The 20,772-nt window shown below is 35.9% G+C and overlaps 1 protein-coding gene across 1 annotated transcript in view; it reads right to left on the reverse strand.

The window, feature by feature from the left end:
* Nucleotides 1–520: 520 nt before the first annotated feature.
* LOC123527003 (protein ELYS-like) overlaps nucleotides 521–20,772 on the reverse strand; it is a 49,238-nt gene continuing 28,986 nt past the window's right edge. The window contains exons 23-36 of the mRNA XM_053523623.1: nucleotides 20,471–20,652; nucleotides 19,923–20,070; nucleotides 19,125–19,245; nucleotides 18,265–18,336; nucleotides 16,014–16,136; nucleotides 15,578–15,768; nucleotides 14,858–14,987; nucleotides 13,855–14,133; nucleotides 13,163–13,338; nucleotides 12,055–12,644; nucleotides 7,280–9,236; nucleotides 3,938–4,000; nucleotides 2,199–2,379; nucleotides 521–1,382 (exon numbers count right to left, since the gene is read on the reverse strand). Coding sequence (XP_053379598.1) covers nucleotides 1,142–1,382; nucleotides 2,199–2,379; nucleotides 3,938–4,000; nucleotides 7,280–9,236; nucleotides 12,055–12,644; nucleotides 13,163–13,338; nucleotides 13,855–14,133; nucleotides 14,858–14,987; nucleotides 15,578–15,768; nucleotides 16,014–16,136; nucleotides 18,265–18,336; nucleotides 19,125–19,245; nucleotides 19,923–20,070; nucleotides 20,471–20,652 — 4,454 coding nt within the window. The 3' untranslated portion in view covers nucleotides 521–1,141. The remainder of the gene's footprint in view (nucleotides 1,383–2,198; nucleotides 2,380–3,937; nucleotides 4,001–7,279; nucleotides 9,237–12,054; nucleotides 12,645–13,162; nucleotides 13,339–13,854; nucleotides 14,134–14,857; nucleotides 14,988–15,577; nucleotides 15,769–16,013; nucleotides 16,137–18,264; nucleotides 18,337–19,124; nucleotides 19,246–19,922; nucleotides 20,071–20,470; nucleotides 20,653–20,772) is intronic.

Genomic DNA, 20,772 nt, shown 5'->3' on the forward strand with positions numbered 1-20,772 from the left:
ACAGAGATATTTGACTTTATCAAAAACTTTAACCAACGGCGACGCCGACGCGAGTACAATACATGTAGCTCTACTTTTTCTTTGAAAAGTCAAGCTAAAAATGGGTTGTAATTCATGAATTTTGTCAAAGATTAAATCGACATTGTGTCATATGATGGCATTAAGATTGAGAAATAACCTAAAGCGAAATGTGGGACTTTGCTGTTTTGGCAATGTTTGTTTGTGTTGGGTTTAACGCCGTTTTTCAACAGTATTTCAGTCCTGTAACGGCGGGCAGTTAACCTTACCAGTGTTCCTGGATTTTGTACCAGTACAAACCCGTTCTCCGCAAGTAACTGCCAACTTCCCCATATGACTTATCAGAGGTGGAGGAAATTGTTTTATCAAGATTAAAATCTCAACAAATGTGTGCACTGCTTTTATAAGTACAACAAGCTTTGTGTAAGTTATTACCTCTGTGTCATATCATTATACAATGTACATATTTTAATGGAAAACAATCAAGATGATACACAGCATAAGAAGCAAGATATATTATTTTATTTCCAAAAAGCAATCATGATAATTAACAATGACATTTAACAATTCTAATACAAAACGTGAGCACCCTGATGTAAAGTAATCTGTACTGAAATATATCTGTGAATACAAAAGAAAACATTAATATCTGTAAAATGTGGCAGTGAAACAAAATGTTTTCTAAAGTTATTTTTGAATGTCATCTATTGAATACAATACAATTTGCTGCTCTATATTAATGCTTTTAATTTAGCTAGTGGATGCATATCAAATTTCGAAATAGAATTATTAACAATTATTACCAATTCAAGAAGTAATTAATTTATCAGACTATTACTTTTCTTTTTACACAATAAACACTGAATAAATTAATCATTCCCTTTCTATCATTATTGTAAGCATTTAATGCACATGTCAATAGACATTCAATATCTCACAACTTCTTCCTGTCTCACATAGCCTAATTTCTTGACAGTAGTTATCTTTGAACTGGAGTATAAATTTTCAGTCAAACTCGTTAAAAATGGAAAATTACGCATAAACGATCTTTGAGCTCTTACGAAATCAATAATCAATTTACTCAATTGAAATTTTCCTTAAAATATATGAACACATATGTTAATCACTTTTCTGATTTTTTCTGTCCAACAGGTCCAAACCTATGGCTTGTCCTTGTTCTACGTCCTACACCTGGCAAACTTTGTAGCAGAAGTTTTGTGCCGTCTTTCTTAGTTTGTACTTTCTTTGATGCTGCACGTGTTGTGCGGGTCATGATGCCCCGCCCCTCCTCGCCAGAATCACTTTCCCCCTGCATAGGGCTTATCAGCAAAATTTCCTCTCTCTCCTTGTATAACCTTTTTGTTCTGAAACAGGAAAACAAATCTTAGAAGTTCAATGATCTGTAAGGCTATTTAAACACCAACAGTACTCAGTTACATGTAGTTACAAAGGAATCCTAGTTTGAATAAAAAAAACTCCTTGAAAAATAATCTAGCATATCTTGAAGGCTCATAATGCATTTGTTTAAAATATGACTGCTGCATTTTCTGTTAAGAACATAAAGTACATTATTATTATAAAATCGTATTTCTGATTACTTTCTTCAACATTTGTCAAAGGTTTGAATATTGCTGAATATACTAGAATATTTTACTGAATCTTGTTTTTTATTACCTCCCTTTATAGCTCTTACTATAGCAGTTCATATGCAATATTAGGAGTAGTGCTTTTCTAACCATAAATTTCATAACATCTATTTGGAAAGCTATTTCATCTGTTTTTAAGATAAAAACTTAAAGCATTATGGATCTTTAATATGAACACACATGCTCTGCATCTATTGTAGGAATAGTTCTAGCACCATACATATACCAAGCTTAAAGACAGTTCCCTGGATAGTCAACTGCTGCCTGGGCTTTCACAATTATAAATACTATCACCGAAGTCACAAAAAATGAGCAGGCTAAATTCTTGTTTGTTTGTTTTATGTTTAACGCAGTTTTCCAACAGTACTTCAGCTAAATTCTTGAACAATTGGTTGGGTGTATGCAACCTTTATATGAACCCCATCCTCTACTAACATTCTAAATGTACATGTATGTCCAGGAACATGATTAGACAGGCCAGAAGAATAAGTGAAACAAGGAAAGGAAAAACATTTTGCATAAATCAAGCCTTACTTTCTTTTGGTCTTTTTCTCTGGTTTAGTATCTTGATCCTCTGTAACTTGTTTAACGGCTGGTCCTGGGGGCAGGAGTATTCCTTTCTCTGCTTCCTCCTTGATCACAGATCGTGTATGACTGATGGGTGGCGAGAAAATAAACGACTTCATCGGTGTAAATGGCTTTGGCGCTTCTGAATCTAAAATGGTGAAATATCAGAAGCTAATATCAGGGTTTAACCTGGTACACATGAAAATCTAGCTAAATAGGATATAAAAATTCTAGTATGTACAAAGCCTGTTATGTATATAACCTGTAAGTAAGAAGTCAACAATAGACAACAAATGCAAAACACAGATCAGAGTGCAATCAAAATAGCTCAACTAAACTCATTGTATCATATTCTATAGCAGAAAAGAGGGTGTGGCTCTATATTTTAGAGTATGGTTTGTAGATCCTGCTAGAAGGAAGTAGCAGTAACTTTCCATATAATAAAGTACAGAATGTCACTGTATTCACAAGTACTTCATGACCCTCACTGATTTTCATGTTTTTTTTTGGTTTTTTTGTTTTTCACAGAATCCAAATTTATTACCAATGAAAACTGCCAGCTGTACTTTTGTCTGTGTATATCTTTTTTTTCTTGAGTAACTGAACATTTTACTATCATTGAAAATAAAATGTGCAACAGCTTTTTCAATTTTTACTTATTCCATTCCTGGAGCCCATCCCATTTGTAAGCATTAGAATAAGATACTGGTTGACAGGGTTTAACTTTTTCGATAGCACTAAAATGTAAAACAGGTACCAAATAGAAAGTAACTGGTTTTACAATAGCCAAAACTACATCTATTTTAACAATCAATACCTCAACTGTTAAAATTGTCAGGAAACTTAAAACAAATGCATATTGACTAAAAAATTAAAGGAAACGGACAGTAGCTGGAATGTTGCTGACATAAAGACATTGGCAATCCCTTTAACAATATACTGTAACAGCAAAACTTTTCGCAGTCCCTAACCTCACGAAAATATTTTCCATTAGTATATACTATGTCTTCACTTATGCAAGTGGGTCTAACACCATCTAAAGGTAACGTTTTACCATGTGTAACTTTTATCAAACCAAACTTATTGAAAAGCCCAAATAAGCAGATTTATTTTATGTTTTCCAGTGAATTATAGAGTTTTCTCAGTGAAATAAAAGTGATAATCCACAGTTTTGAAACAGTAGATTATCATTTTATTTTTCACTGTTTTTGCCGAACTAGTTCCGGTCCTCCGTCGCGATTGAAGTCAAATTGTATACCGAGCGTTATGAATACTGGGGACCATAATGACGATGACGTCGTTAAAATGACGTCATTTGTGTTATGCTTTCTGTTGATCTTTCTCGCGATTTTCGACATTTAATAAATTACGCAACAAAAGTAGAGTTTTACACATGAAATAAAAAGAAAATTTGTTTGTGTCAGTGAAATATCAGTTTTATTTCACTCGTGAGTACGCCACTCATGAAAATATCAGTTTTTGATGCTCACTTGTGAAATAAAATTGAAAATCTATTTACATTTTTTACAATTTCGCGAATATAAAACCTCGAGAACAGATATTTTAAATTCCCAAATTTTTTTTTGAAAATTTTAACCCTGCGAAAATATGTGCTTTTACAGTAATCTATCTAATCGTCCGAAGAAATTTTATGCCCACAAAACTAAATACGGTATACCAATGACAGGAACATTTTCTTAACACACCTGGTGTATCCACTAGCATAGGATTAGAGAACTGGAAACTGCTACTTTGTATATCATACACATCTGTAAAATAACAGCAAGTGAATCATTAAATGCTTCAACAAATGATTTGATAAAACAAGAGGACCATGATGGTCCTGAATCGCTCACCTATCCCCACATGACCCAGTGTTGAACTGAGTATGACGTCATTATTTCTATTATTTGACATAGTGACCTAGTTTTTGAGCACACGTGACCTAGATATCATCAAGATAAAAAATTCTGACCAATTTTCATGAAGATCCATTGAAAAATATGGCCTCTAGAGAGGTCACAAGGTTTTTCTATTATTTGACCTAATGGCCTAGTTTTTGAAGGCACGTGACCCACTTTTAAACTTGACCTAGATATCATCAAGGTGAACATTCTCACCAATTTTCATGAAGATCTCGTGAAAAATATGGCCTCTAGAGAGGTCACAAGGTTTTTCTATTTTTCGACCTACTGACCTAGTTTTTGACCGCACATGACCCAGTTACAAACCTGACCTAGATATCATCAAGCTGAACATTCTCACCAATTTTCATGAAGATCCGGTGAGAAATATGGCCTCTAGAGAGGTCACAAGGTTTTTCTATTTTTAGATCTACTGACCTAGTTTTTAACCCCACGTGACCCAGTTTCGAACTTGACCTAGATATCTTCAAGGTAAACACTCTGACCAATTTTCATGAAGATCCATTGAAAAATATCGCCTCTAGAGAGGTCACAAGGTTTTCCTATTTTTAGACCTACTGACCTAGTTTTTGACCGCACGTGACCCAGTTTCGAACTTGACCTAGATATCATCAAGGTGAATATTCTGACCAATTTTCATGAAGATCCATTGAGAAATATGGCCTCTAGAGAGGTCACAAGGTTTTTCTATTTTTAGATCTACTGACCTAGTTTTTAACCCCACATGACCCAGTTTCGAACTTGACCTAGATATCATCAAGGTGAACATTCTGACCAATATTCATGAAGATCTCCTCTAGAGAGGTCACAAGGTTTTTCTATTTTTAGATCTTCTGACCTAGTTTTTAACCCCACGTGACCCAGTTTCGAACTTGACCTAGATATCATCAAGATGAACATTCTGACCAATTTTCATGAAGATCCATTGAGAAATATGGCCTCTAGACAGGTCACAAGGTTTTTCTATTTTTAGACCTAATGACCTAGTTTTTGACCCTACGTGACCCAGTTTCGAACTTGACCTAGACATCATCAAGATAAACATTTTGACCAATATTCATGAAGATCTCATGAAAAATATGGCCTCTAGAGAGGTCACAAGGTTTTTCTATTTTTAGACCTACTGACCTAGTTTTTGAACCCACGTGACCCAGTTTCAAACTTGACCTAGATATCATCAAGGTGAACATTCTGACCAACTTTCATGAAGCTCTTATGAAATATATGGCCTCTAGAGAGGTCACAAGGTTTTTCTATTTTTAGACCTACTGACCTAGTTTTTGATGGCACGTGACCCAGTTTCGAACTTGACCTAGATATCATCAAGATGAACATTCTGACCAACTTTCATAAAGATCCCATGAAAAATGTGACCTCTAGAGTGGTCACAAGCAAAAGTTTACGGACGCACGGACGCACTGACGCACGGACGGACGACGGACACCGCGCGATCACAAAAGCTCACCTTGTCACTTTGTGACAGGTGAGCTAAAAATGTATAACTGACAATCAGAAATAACAAAAGTGATATTATCTAAAGAAGAGTTCATAAGGACAAACAAACTACTGGCGATATATATAATCAATCAAATTTTTTCTAATGATTTGACCTAGTGTCCCAAGTTTTTCACCTAACTGACCATGTTACAAATTTATCCTAGATTTTAAAACAAGCAGGCATTATAATTATCACAAAAATCAGGCAGAAAATTTGGCTCTCCTAGTGTTACCTAGGTTTTTTTCTTTAATCTAATGACCTACTTTTTGACCAGGATAATCTAGTTTCAATGCTAATATAGATTTCATAGAAACAAACATTCTGACAAAGTTTTATGAAAATAAATGATAAATTGTAACCTCTACAGTGATAACAAGGTTTTTCTATGATATAACCTTATGACCTACTTTTTGACCTCCGGAAACCCAATTTTCAACTAGAGACTTAGAAGAGAATGTTGATACAGATATATGAAGATCATGCAGAAAATGCAATCTCTAGAGTGTAAATAAGGTTGTACTATGATTTGATCTAGTGACCTAGTTTAATAACTGAAATAACTCGGTTTTGAACAAGAGATAGATTCATAGAAACAAACTGACAAAATTTTATGAAGATCAAGTACAAATTTTGAACATGAGATTTCTATAATTAGACCTAGTGACCTAGTTTAGGACTTCAGGTGACCCAGTATTGAACTTCATATGTTTTATGGAGACATTCTGACAATTTTTTTAAAAGATAAAATGGAATATGTTGCCTCTAGATTGTTAACAATCTTTTCTATGATTTGACCTAGTGGCCTAGTTTCTGAGCTTGACCTCATCTTTTTTCCTCAGGTAATCCAACATATACTTCATTGAGACAAATATTCTGACAAAACTTTATGATATTCAAGTAGAAAATAAGGCCTCAAAGAGTTTTAACAATGTTTTTCTACCATTTGACCTACTCACCTAGTTTAAGATCTCGGGTGAAAAAGACCTAGATTTCACAGAGACACACATTCTAATAAAGTTTTATGAAGATCAGGTAGAAGAAACCAGATGACCAATCAAGTGAGTGAGTGAGTTGGGTTTTACGGCGAATCGACACAAAATGGTCATTTATCACCGAGGACCAATCAAAGATTGCATCTGTGACTTTATGTGGGGTAACATTCTGATCAAGTTTCATCAGTAAGACAAGGCCAAAATTGTGAATTCAAGAGTGTAATCTGAAAAAATGTATTTTTAAAACCTAGATGTTGATTTTTTTGTTACAAATATTACCAGTAAATTACAGGATCTATGTCAATGTCAAAACCTGAGAGTAGTGGACGGTTTTACAGTAAACAAATGACTTATTTTTTTCTTGTGTTTTAAGGCACATCAACACACTTGAGGTAAGGAAACTTTCCAGCTTTAATGTGAGAGGGAGACCCCAAGTGCTCCTCTAGAAATTATTTCAGGCACAGACAGACATCTGAGTAGAACCACCAACCTTCAAGAAATCAGCTGGATGGCTTCCTCACATGACGATTCAAGCTGAGCCAGAACCCACAGAGGTGTGCAGCAAGTGATTCAAAGTAAGTGACCTTAACCATGCGGGTACGGAATCCCCAATAAAACTATGAATGTATATACCTGTAGCTGTGGAAAGATCTCCACTTTTCTTATCTGTATCATGACTTCTTGTATGAGCTGCTGGAGATCCACTGTCTTCTTGTTTTCTTCTCTTATTTTTAGATTCTTCCTGTTTCGTATCTGCAAGTTTTTCTTCCGATTCCGACTGCACTTTTTTCCCCCGTCCCCTTCGAGGTGTTTTCACCTTAGCGTCATTCTCTGTTTCATTCACAGATTCTTCAGTTTTCTTTTGGCGACCTCTTCTAGATGGTGTCTGCTTTTCAGTTTCCTCTGATTTTATTTCCTTTTGAGCATCTTCTTCTGACATTTTTTCATCTTTTAATCTATCAGTACGACCTAAACTTTGTCTACGTGTTGGAGTTTTCACACTGACTAATTCTTCATTCAACTTACTATCACGACCTAAACTTTGTCGACGTGTAGTTACTTTTTCACTTTTGAATTCTTCACTGATATTAGAATCGCGACCTAAGCTCCGTCGACGTGGTGGAGTTTTTGTACTTATTTCACTACTGTCTACTTCACGTCCCAAACTTCGGCGCCGTGTAGGAGTTTTTGCAATTTCATTGTCTATTACACTTTTTTTACATGATCGCGATAATGTTTCCCTTCTGGAAGGTGTATTTTCTACATTTTCTATATCTTCAAATTCTACTGGAATTTCAGATCTACCAAAACTATCTCTTCTGGATTCAGCAGTATGTTCTTCTTGCCCCTTTGACTTCCTTAATGGTGTATTTGGTTCAACAGTGGATATGACTTCTATGATGGATTCCTCTTGTTTACGCCGTCCCCTAGTTGGAGTTCTTTTAATATGAGCACTTTGAACAATTTCTTTCTCCTCCCCTGATGGGGAAACTGATCTATTGTCATTTTTATTTTTAGCTGGAGAGTTTAATTCTGCATCCTCTTTTTTCTTTTGACCTCGTTTAGGGGTAGCAGCTTTTTTAGATTTCTTTGCAGGTGAAACACCTTTAGTTGTCTGGCTCCTGTCTGATCTACCAGGTGTCACAGGAGCATTTTCATCATTGTCTGTGTCTTCGCTCCTACTTCCTAACCTTGTAGACATTCTGGTTGGAGTAAGCACTTCTTTATCACCTCTTCTTGATCGTGTTGGTGTTCTGGCTGGCGAAGTTGCAGCTTTATCTTTTAATCTGGTCATCTTGCCAGGTGGTGATGCCATTCTTTCCTTCAACTCTTCTGATATCTGTATAAGAGACTCCTGCACTGCTTCTCTGGCCTTTGGACTGAACGGTTTTGGTGACTTTGCTGTAACTTCTACCAAATTTTCCTCAGGCTTTGCTTCAGTTTTCAGCGTTTTTCTTCTAGATGACCTGCTAGGTGTCACAATTTCCTCTGTATGTTTTGCCTCACGAGTTGGTGTCTCAGCTTCCTTTTTCTGACGGTGACGTAATGACCTTGTCGGAGTCACAGCTTCTTGTTGCCGTGATGGCGAAGCCTCTGCCTCTTTCTTCTGTCTACCTCTTGTAGAGCGACTTGGTGTCAATGCTTCTTCTTCATCACTCCCTAACTTTTTGGCCCTTCGTGAGGACCTAGTGGGGGTTACTGGAGCTTCAGAATGAACAGGTAACTCTGCCTCTTCATGCCCTGTTCCCATGGACGAGGTTGTTGGCTCCTGCTCCATCTTTACTGGGGACAAATCAAATTTCCGTCTTGTTCTAGTGGTCTTTCTATGTTCTGTATTTTCATCCTCAGATTCCAACTTAGCTTTGTATTTAAGATCAGTCTCTTCAGTTATTGGCGATTCGCCAAATTTATCATTTATTTCAGTCATAATGTTATCTATAAATGCTGGGGAAGATTTTTTCAAGAGATCACTCTCAACTGAAGTTGACTGTACACCATAGTCAGAGTCTGGCGGTGAGTCTTTCATTTTGAAAACAGGACTCTTCTGTTGTGCTGGTGGACTCAGACTCTTTACTGACAATGGAGAACCCTGAAACATACAGGAACAAATATATATAGCAATTCATGTTTTTTTTCTATTTCGAGCCATGGCAACCCTTAAGGGTTGAAGCGAAAGAAACTGATAAACAAGAGGACCAAATGGTCCTAGGTCGCTCACCTGAGAACAGCTTGATCAAATTTAATGAATATCCTGCTTAAAATGTAACCCATTTTGCATAGGCAAGGTATTTTTTTTATTTGACCACGTGACCTTGTATATAACCGTACATGACACATTTTTGAACTCGACCTAGCTTTCATCAAGACACATTTTGATCGATTTCATGAAGATCAACTGAAAAATGCAGCCCCTACTGCATACACAAGGTTTTCTTTGATTTGACCTAGTGACCTAGTTTTGGACCCAAGATGACCCATTTTCGAACTTGACCTAGATTTCATCAAGGCAAACATTCTGACCAAATTATATGAAGATCAACTGAAAAATACAGCCTCTATCACATACACAACCTAAATGTTGACAGACAACAGTCATCGAGCAATCACAATAACTCACATGAGCATTGCTGAGGTGAGCTAAAAAAGGAAATAACGGATGTCCATAAAACAGCGCCTAAAAGATCAGTTTTGGCAAAGACACATTAAGCCTATTATGAGAACAAGCTGTTAAAAAGATTTTTATTTTTAGTACTAGTGACCCCTAAAATGGGTTGAGCTAAAACATTTTGAACAAACTTGCGAGTAGACCACACAGGGATGTTACAGACCAAGTGGTTCTTAAGAAGCAGTTGTTTCAAGGTTCTTGTATTTTTAGCCCTGGTAGCCCTTAAAATAGGTGAAGCTGAACCATTTGAAAACTTACTACCCTTGCCTATTATCTATTCAGAGAGGACCTTATAAGGATGCTACAGACCGAGTTTGGTGAAATTTCACAAAATGGTTCATGGGAAGGTTCTTCTCAATTTGTAGCTCTGGTGGCCCCCAAAAAAGGTCAAGCTGAACCATTTGAAACACATGACAGAGTACTTTTTAAGGATGTTACATACCAAATTTGTTGAAGATACTTCCATTAAGATTTTTCTATTTTCAGCTCTAGTGTAAAGGGCAGGGCTAAACCATTGAATAAAACCTCAGAGAAGACAGTACATGGATGCTACAGAATACGTTTTGTGATAATACATCAAGCACATGGTTACAGGGATATTTATGAAAACATTTTTTTCAAATTTCAGCTTTAGCAACCCCTGAATGTGGTCAAAATGAACCTATTTATTTAGATAAAGTTAAAGGAGGACCTTACACGGACATGACAGACTAAAGTTTGTGAAAATCCATCTAGCAATTTAACAGAAATTGTTTCAATATTTTTTCAATTTTTATCTCTAGCAACCCTAAAAGGAGGTAAGGTGGAATCATCTGAATGAAACCGAGAAAGGACTTTCTCGGGATGAAACATATCAAATGTTATATGAAATTAGTAGTTTCAGAGATGTTAATGTAAATTACAGGACAGGACCATCCACCTATACTATAGTGGAGTCATTCTGAATCAATGGTTCATGCTGCTTAAAAGCACCGGTAAGTAATGTAAAATGCTTCTGATGGTACTTTGATAAAAAACAAAACCTGTGAGAGTAAATATGACTTGAAAAACATAAAATCCCTGCCAGAAATGATCGTTTTAAACTAAGTGTCTTACCAATCAATTTCATGAAAAGAATTTGATACATGTTGTATTGAGGGTGTTGCCGTCTTTATTACTACTCATGAACATGACTCAATCAAACCCAGTTTGCTATTATCTCGCTTGGTTGAATTCTGCACTAATAAATTATATTCTTACAGATTTATGTAGAGTCAGTGTACCCGGTTTCGCACTGTACGCGGTTTCGCACACCCAGTAAATTCATGTACTTTGTGAGAATAAAACAGACAATTTAACAATTCTTTGTTATTGTTTCACGAAACTGAGTTATTCCCTACATAATTTGACACAAGGGGTTCTTCCCCACTGGAGCCTCGTTCTGGTAAGTGCAGACGAAAACAATAACAATATCAATGGAGACCAGTAGGTCAGCTGAAAAATATTAAGTTTCATGAAAAAAATGACTATGCAAACAACAACAAGGTGCAAAATAAATTGAAAAATCACTATCTATCATACAGGTAAGTATTTACCTACTACTTTACCTAAATGAAAAATATTTCAACAGTTATTGAAGTTCTCCCAACTTGCAAAATGCCTTCAACTTGATTGTTTGCTTTACGTTTTTATTAAAACAGAGAACTTAATCGAATAATTAGAGTGTGGGGGTCTTTTGTGATTCAACAGCTTCTGTTGTTTTATGTTTGTTTCATGTATTCAGTTGTTTAGCCTTTTCTGCTTTTAGAAGTAAAAACATGGTTTGGTACCTAGCTTTCACTTTCATAACTGCTTTTAAATTTCACTTTCAGATGTTTTATTGGAAAATACATGTTTAAATTGAATTATATAAATGGTTAAAAAGTTAATTAATATTTTTCTGTTGAGTAACTGCATTGTTATCACCGAGTTCTATAAATAGCAGGGTGTGCGAAACCGGGTACACTTAAATGCAACAACTGGTCAAAATATGTTATCCGAATCAAGTACACTAAGATGTATGACGTCATTGTAGTGGGAAGTGAAAGTAGCGTGTTTCAAACCGAAATAAGTGTGTTTATTAAAACATATAGAGGTAAATTCAAATTTAATCATTTTAGCTAGATAGGAAGGTATTCTTAGGAAATGTGTGCGAAACCGGGTACACTGACTCTATGTTTAAAAAGTGAACAACGCAAGGAATATAATGTATTATTCTAACTACCTGATCTTCACTGCCACCAACAGGTGGTGCTGGTGGCTCTAAGTGTCGGACTGGTTCAGGTGGAGCTGTGAAAGGCTCATCTACAACTTCCTGTTTCACAGACTGGTTTAAAGGTGCTTCATCAGCACTTGATGACACAGTCTCCATTTCTTCTATTTCAGCTGGAGGATTTATCTCCTCATACTCTTCAAATATTTCTGTAGTGTTTTTAACATCAATTTGTTCTATATCTTTTTCTGACTGTTCAACTTCCATTTCATCTTCTGCTGTTAAATCAATATGAACATCCTGTGACCCAGTCTGATCATCAACATTTTCAGGCAAAGAACCAGTCTGAGCATGCTCAGTTGATGTAATTTCTGACTGAGCATGCTCAGTAGAAGAAGTGAACACAGATACTGGTGATTTTGAAACTTTGACTGTTGGTGAGGATGGATATTTTGTTGGGGATTTTTGAGGACTGAGAGCAAGAGGAGAATCTGGCTGATCGATCTGCTCCCTGACTGTAGCTACGGAGGATATGGAAACATCTCCTGACACAGACGAGGCAATGCCAGATGTGTAACTCTCTTCCATCTCTTCAACTTCCTCTGCAAAAAGAATCAAAACTGTATACAATATTCCTATCACAAGGACTTTTACTGACTATAAATTTCAGGACATTGCAACATCTGTAAAGTACTTTATTAGAACCAACATAAATTTGTATTAAGGATGGAGTTAATCTAATAATTATGTTTGTTTAGGTTTAATGCATTTTCAATAGCTTTTCAGTTCGAATGTAATGTCATTCAATTAACCTATCTGGTGTTGAGAATTTTGTATCGGACTGCCAGTTCTGATTTGTTCTCAGAAAAATTGACGTTTTTCATCACAATTCTCATTATGCCTTTCTCTGAAAATGTTTGTTTTAAATTAAAGCCTATTTTCAACTGTATTTTGAATCCATAAAAGAAGTTTGGTAATAAACCTGAGGTTTCTAAAATACTGTGCCAATACAGACTTTTTTCCGCAAATAACTGACAACTCCTTCATACAAGTCAGAGGTACCGGATGAATGACTTCAGACAAGTCCGTCAAATAACCAAAACATAAATGCTAAAATTACCATCACTGATATCATCATCACTTTGCTCTAAACGTAGTACAAGATCATCTTCTGTTTCAGTTGGTGGATTTTCTTCTTCAGCTGGTGCATCTACTGGCTGATCTTTAGGTGGAGTGTGGAGGGGACGTCTCTGTAACTGATCGAGGTTGTCAGCGAACTTGGGAGACTTTTCACTGCTACAAGAAACAATAACACTTTTCAAGTAGATAAAAAATTTAACAAGTCTTGAACTCATTCTTGGATAAAATGCAGTTCACAGTATTTGTTACATGGTGGCATCAGATTCACACAAACATGTTTTCATACAGTATGATTACTACATTACTATAATCTAAACTTGTGGTCTATAAGTTGACAACTTCACCACATGAAACTCTCATTTAATCCTTATCATGCTGGACATTTGCGACCAGTGTAGATCATGACCAGCCTGCATATCCGTGCAGTCTGATCATGATCTGCACTGTTCCCAATTTAGCAGTCTGATCATGATCTGCACTATTCCCCATTTAGTCAGTATCTTTTTGGTAGGCACCCCTTTTGACAGCTAACAGTACTGTCCAAATTGAAAGATGGACAAGTTAATTACAGAAATTCAGCATGGTAAGGGTTAACTTTAAGCTGGAAAACATTAAAACAAACATCAAACTATCACTGACAATATCTACTCTGCTTAGGAACAAAAGTCATACCTCTCAGGTGTTGGACTTCTATCTCTGACGGATCTTGGACTTTCTTGTGTCGGAGACTTGGGCAAGGCTTGCTTTGAGGATCCCTGAAGCCTTGATATCTCTAACTGTGAAAACCGAAGCTGTTTAGGAGTAGACAGGGGCTGTAGTTTGGAAGCTGACTGCATAGATTTATCCAAAAATGAGACAAATTTGGGGGTGGTTGGCTGTGACACGCGGCTCTGTCTTGGGGTGATTACTGGCTGGACCTCTGGCGAGGAAGGTTCAAGGAAAGATACAGACCTGAAAATAATTCATTAGGTTATTCAAATGATTTGTGTTACAATTTAACAATTTTCAATGTTTAAGGGAGTCAATGAATTATTAAAGTGAAAATCAGTGTCTTTTCAAAGGATTAGAAAGTCTGCAACACAGTGGGCAAGAACTGCATCATCAAAACACAGCTGTTAACAATTTATTACAATGATATCCTACAAAATCTCAGTTTTGACCAGAACTTTCTAGTATCTTTGTCTATCAGAAGTATTTCAGTTATATATGTAGCATCCATAAGTTAACAAAACCAGTGTTCCTGGATTCTGTACCAGTACAAACTTGTTCTCTTCGAATTATTGCCACTTTCCCCAATAGTTATAGAGTATTCTATCATATGATAAGCTTCTCTTGAGATTATACATGTGACCCTTGCACTCAAATGAGCTAACCAGGTAGGCTTTTTCTTGTAACAACTTTCTACATATTGAAATAATTCAAGGATAGCTTTCATTTAAGTTAGTTTCTTACATATTTTTTAAGTTTAAATACTGTGTCATATACCAACATTAGTTTCAAGGTAAATGATATATAGAACTCCTTTAAAAGACTTTTAACCAAAGGAAAGTTTGGTAACTTGAAAAGGATGCACTTAACCTGTTAAATAATGTCTTATTTTGTCTTAAAAAGATAAACATGTTTTGTTTTAGAAATATATCATATGGGAAACATTTAATTAAATATGTAAACTAACTTTGGTGATGAAGCCTGTGATCCTGGCTGACTTCTCTCCCCTGCCAAATGACGAGGTATACTTGACAGTGGTGTGGTGCCTGCACCATATCCTAGTTTCCTTGGCAATTTCTTACTACTGCCTTCCAGTTCTAAAAAAAAGATTACATAAATTGACTTTTAACACATCAGTAATTTTTAACACCCTATGTAAAGATATATAATAAAGACTTAACAGAGACACTAACTTTCCCACTATGCTTTCATGAAGAAATTTAATTTCGTATACCATCAATATTTTGCCAGCTCCAAACAGAACAATTTTTTTATAATTTTAACAAATAAGAGTTATGATAGTTTGCTTAAATTGATAAATCACAACAGCAACTAACAGTAATTCACTTCAATTTCTACAGAGACGCAAATTTAAAAAAAAGTCCCTTTATAGATCTTTTTTTACTGTCAAGGGCCATAGCTTTGGTCCCTCAAAGTGAAATCTCAAACAAACCCTCAGGTGTACAACCTCATATGCTGAATAACAATCATATGATGTTTAATAACTTATGTAAAATGCTTTTCCAGTTAAGTACAATACATTTTTTTCTTTTCATTTTTTTTTTGAGGTGTTGAGGGGTGGGGGTGGGGGTGGGGGGGGGGGGGGGGGGGGGGAGAAAAAGGGGCACAACTCATTTTACTGTTATAGGGAAAACAATCAAAGTGAGCATTTACATTACTTCTATACCTTGTGAGTTTGGTGTGGTGCTGGCACTGTGTGGACTGGGAGATGTTGTTGCTATCATGTTACGCACTTTCAATATAGACTGTGGAGTGATGGCATTGGTTGAGGACATTCTATTCTTCTTGGGTGTAACTCTCTTCACTGATGGTGTTTGTAACATTGACAAACAACTCGCAGAGAAAAATCGACTTGTCCTGAAAAAAACAAAAACAATTCCACTGCTATTCAAAGGCAAAATAATATATATAAAATAATGGAAAGATCTTTTGGAAGCAGCAAAATAATAGCAGACTCGGTCTGAACGATACTGTTCACGACAGTAAATGGAAAATGTTAATTAGCATTGGCTTAAGAAGCAATATTTTACCATTCTTCATCTGGTAGAACTATACTTTAAAATCATTGCACAGTATTTCTAAGAAATGATTCACCATCTTACCTATCACCTGCCTTAGTTGGGGTGTCTGTGTTGTTAAACATGGTCAATGACTTGTTGAGTGTAAGACCAGCGCTTGTACTGATATTACTGGCAGATTCTGGATACACTGTTGCTGGTGTGTCCCTGCAAAATACATGTAGTAGGATAATGTCAAAAACAATACAGATCTGTTCAAGGCTTTACAATGCACCAATACTAATCCCCCTCCAAAGTAAGTAAACTTGAGTTTGGAGCCCAGTCTCTAGACTACAGCGTCTGATTAGTTGTTTTTTAGCACAAACTTTAAACTGACCAATAGCAAGGCTGATACTTTCGACTGGTTTCCAACCTAAATTTTATAACACTGACCATGGCATTTTCCTTCAAGGCAATTTTTGGTATACACAACATCCAGAATTCTTTTGCTTATCAAATAAAAAAAACTGACTTCACTGATCAGAAGTCAAGACACGACAATATCACATTTTTCAGAAAAACATTAAGACAAAGAAATGACAACCCTATTAGCAGACACACTTGTCTTCTGTATGTTATTGTGACAGCTTCAACCTTAACTTACAGTGTAATTCACATGAACACCAGCAAAAAGCCATGTTTTCCATATGTAGCTCTTACGTCAATCTTGACAATTTGTCTACTGTATAAATACATGTAAATAATCTACATGTGTATCATTTTAACTGTAAACAAGAGGACCATGATGGTCCTGAATCGCTCACCTCTTCCCACATGATCCAGTTTTGAGTATGACGTCGTTTTTTCTATTATTTGACATAGTGACCTAGTTTTTGAGCTCATGTGACCCAGTTTTGAACTTGACCTAGATATTATCAAGATAAAAATTCTGACCAATTTTCAAGAAGATCCATTGAAAAATATGGTCTCTAGAGAGGTCACAAGGTTTTTCTATTATTTGACCTACTGACCTAGTTTTTGAAGGCACGTGACCCACTTTCGAACTTGACCTAGATATCATCAAGATGACCATTCTGACCAATTTTTATGGAGATCCATTCACAAGTATGGCCTCTAGAGAGGTCACAAGGTTTTTCTATTTTTAGACCTACTGACCCAGTTTTTGACCGCACATGACCCTGTTTCGAACTTGACCTAGATATCGTCAAGATGAACATTCAGACCAACTTTCATGAAGATCCACTGAAAAATATGGCCTTTAGAGAGGTCACAAGGTTTTTCTGTTATTTGACCTACTGACCTAGTTTTTGACGGCACGTGACCCACTTTCAAACTTGACCTAGATATCATCAAGATGAACATTCAGACCAACTTTCATACAGATCCCATGGAAAATATGGACTCTAGAGGTCACAATGTTTTTCTATTATTTGACCTACTGACCTAGTTTTTGATGGCACGTGACCCACTTTCGAACTTGACTTAGATATCATCAAGGTGAACATTCTGACCAATTTTCATGAAGATTTCATGAAATATATGGCCTCTAGAGAGGTCACAAGGTTTTTCTATTTTTAGACCTACTGACCTAGTTTTTGACCGCACGTGACCCAGTTTCTAACTTGACCTAGATATCATCAAGATGAACATTCAGACCAACTTTCATACAGATCCCATGAAAAATATGGCCTTTAGAGAGGTCACAAGGTTTTTCTATTATTTGACCTACTGACCTAGTTTTAGACGGCATGTGACCCAGTTTCGAACTTGACCTAGATATCATCAAGGTGAACGTTCTGACCAACTTTCATGAAGATCTTGTGAAATATATGGCCTCTAGAGAGGTCACAAGGTTTTTCTATTTTTAGACCTACTGACCTAGTTTTTGAAGGCACGTGACCCAGTTTCGAACTTGACCTAGATATCATCAAGGTGAACATTCTGACCAATTTTCATGAAGATCCATTGAAAATTATGGCCTCTAGAGAGGTCACAAGGTTTTTCTATTTTTAGACCTACTGACCTAGTTTTTGACGGCACGTGACCCAGTTTCGAACTTGACCTAGAATTTACCAAGATGAACATTCTGACCCATTTTCATAAAGATCCCATGAAAAATGTGACCTCTAGAGATGTCACAAGGAAAAGTTTACGCACGCACGGACGGACGCACGCACGCACGGACGACGGACACTGCGCGATCACAAAAGCTCACCTTGTCACTTTGTGACAGGTGAGCTAAAAAAAAGCCCTATTGTTGATATGAAACATATTTACAAAACAATGCAAAAAGTACTTCCATAAAGTAAGTTAAAAAAAATCTCATAAATCCTACCTCTGTGACCTTCTGGCAGGTGTAACTGGAGTACAGATGAACGGTCCTACAGATCTATCAAACACTTCAGTCCTATACACGATAATGGTGGATTATCAACAAAATAGATTTAATGCATACAGTCAGGACAAAGTACATTTAATGGGTCAGTACTACAAAGACGAAATACACAATTTCTTGGTTTGAATAAGTATTCTGATACTATCAAAATTGCAGGCACTCCAATAATTACAGTTGAATCTACCATAGTGGCTACCAGACTGTCTTCAGCAGTAAAGTCAACTAACTTCCTAAATGGACTACATTTTGTATTTTATTCTAAGATAAACAAGTCTTTAGCAGCCAGACTGTGCTGCTCCCTAAGCTTGCTACTTAACCTTAACCCAGTTAAAATTCTAAAATGGACAGATCCATTATTCAATTTCGGCAATACAACTTAACTTGAAAGGGTGTTCAATGAAATTTTATTGACTGAATACCAAACAGTGCAGACCATGAACAGCCTGCATGGACGTGCAGGCTGTTCTCTGTCTGTCTGCACTGGTCGCAAATGCAGAATCACTTACCGGCAGCAGGCTACAGGTTAATACATGTTTGGCAGGATTACATTGATCAAATGTTTTATGGACAATTACCGGTTTTTTTTTCCGTTTTTCTATACTAGATCTACTATCACTGGTAGGCAGTACAGCCCTTACCTAATCTTAGCAGCAGTTTGGCTGTCTACTAGTATAATACAATATGACCAAAGTGGTATCCAGTATGACAGCTTATTTTATCTTTGATACAGTAAAAAGAAAAAACTGAATGATTTCTGTACTTGACATCTAGATATATATTCTGGTAATGATCCCACTTACTGTGGTTGTTCAGTTTCTATTTCGTCCAGTTTCTCCATGATTGCCATAATAAATGCTGACTGTGACATCGCTTTAGCCTTGTTCTTTGTAACCTTTGTTGACAGTGGTGTTGGTCGACGTACTGAAATGAAAACCAACTAGCTTAAACTAAATTCTCTTTAGGTCAATTTACAATATCTTTCATGTCATCCTCTTTGGTAAAGCACGTCTCTTAATTACATGTTCATGAACATAGTGAAATTAACAATTAAAACTAGGTCTAATGTCAGTAACTTAAATAACTAAGCAAGAGAGGCCACTAAAAGGAGTTCTGCAAAATGAATATACATGAAAATCATTTAAAGCAAATTCCACTAAAGTAGTAATACTATTTCTTATCTACATGCACTTCTACATCAACTGAGAAAATAAAGAACAATTTGTCCTTTAGCTGTAAGAATCAAGTTTGATGTTAACATAGTTACAACCTGGATATAAATCCTGTTTAAGAGTATTTAAAGTGAATGGAGGCCAAAGGCCATAACTTGTATTCCAAACTGTATATCCAGAAACTAACTGTATAACCAAAATCCAGTCCTTATATTTAGATTTTCCATTCTTTCACATTGACTACCTTGATACAATGTTGACTACTTTTAAAGAAATAGATCTCTGAAATAGCACAATCAACTAACTATAGCTGTTCAAATTGTAAACATTCTATCATAGCATCACAAAACACACTTTCCGCAGGCAGCTCTGGAGAAAATGCACATTTTTCACATGATTATTTCACAAATTGCAAATATTTATGTATACCTTCCCGTCTCCACTGTATATTTTTCTTGGGTACATGTATTTGCTCAAACATTAGTCTTCGTTGAACATGAGGAAGAATACCAGCGTAACTGTCAACTATAGCATTACGAGCAGCAGCCCTCTCCCGAGCCTTCGAGCTTGCCTCAGTCTGTAATAACATGTAACTTTTTCATGTCAAAACATGTATTTACAAACAGTAATTAACCATACATCTCCTTTACAAAACAGTAAAACTTTGAAAAAATATTGTAATTACAACAGCAGTATTATGTTTGATGATGGAAATTGAATACATGTACCAGTATGTACCACAATTCGGATCTAAAATCTTTATCTTTTATCACTCATGAAAAGTAAATGGTTAAAACAAATCTTTAGATATAACTTTACTACTGGTATGTTATCACCTGTAAAAAGTAAAAAAAAAACATAAACTTTCTAAAACATGTATGATACTAGAAAGATCAATATAAACACGATATTAACAATACTTTCACAGTTTATTGGTATTTTGGCACTATGACTATTTTTGTAAAGATATATTGTACCAAAACCGAATGTTTCAATTTCTCATTCAGCTGTATGGCCTCTACAAATCTTGCCCTCTGTAGATAATGCATGACCAGTAACTCTTGCGAGTGAGGTTCCGAGCTTTCAAGCAGATAGTCTACAAGAGTTGTCTCCTCCTCATTGGTTAATGGTAACTGTAACAATCTGCCAACTGTCTTAGCTGAAACCAATTTTAAAACGTATGTACAGGTATACAATATAGGTTAAAATTTTCCAAAACAGAAAATTTCATAAAATAGAATAATTCTAAAATTTCTTGGGATTGCGTAATTTTTATGAA

Source organism: Mercenaria mercenaria, chromosome 14, assembly GCF_021730395.1.
Source record: "Mercenaria mercenaria strain notata chromosome 14, MADL_Memer_1, whole genome shotgun sequence".
NCBI classification, from domain to species: Eukaryota; Metazoa; Mollusca; class Bivalvia; order Venerida; family Veneridae; genus Mercenaria; species Mercenaria mercenaria.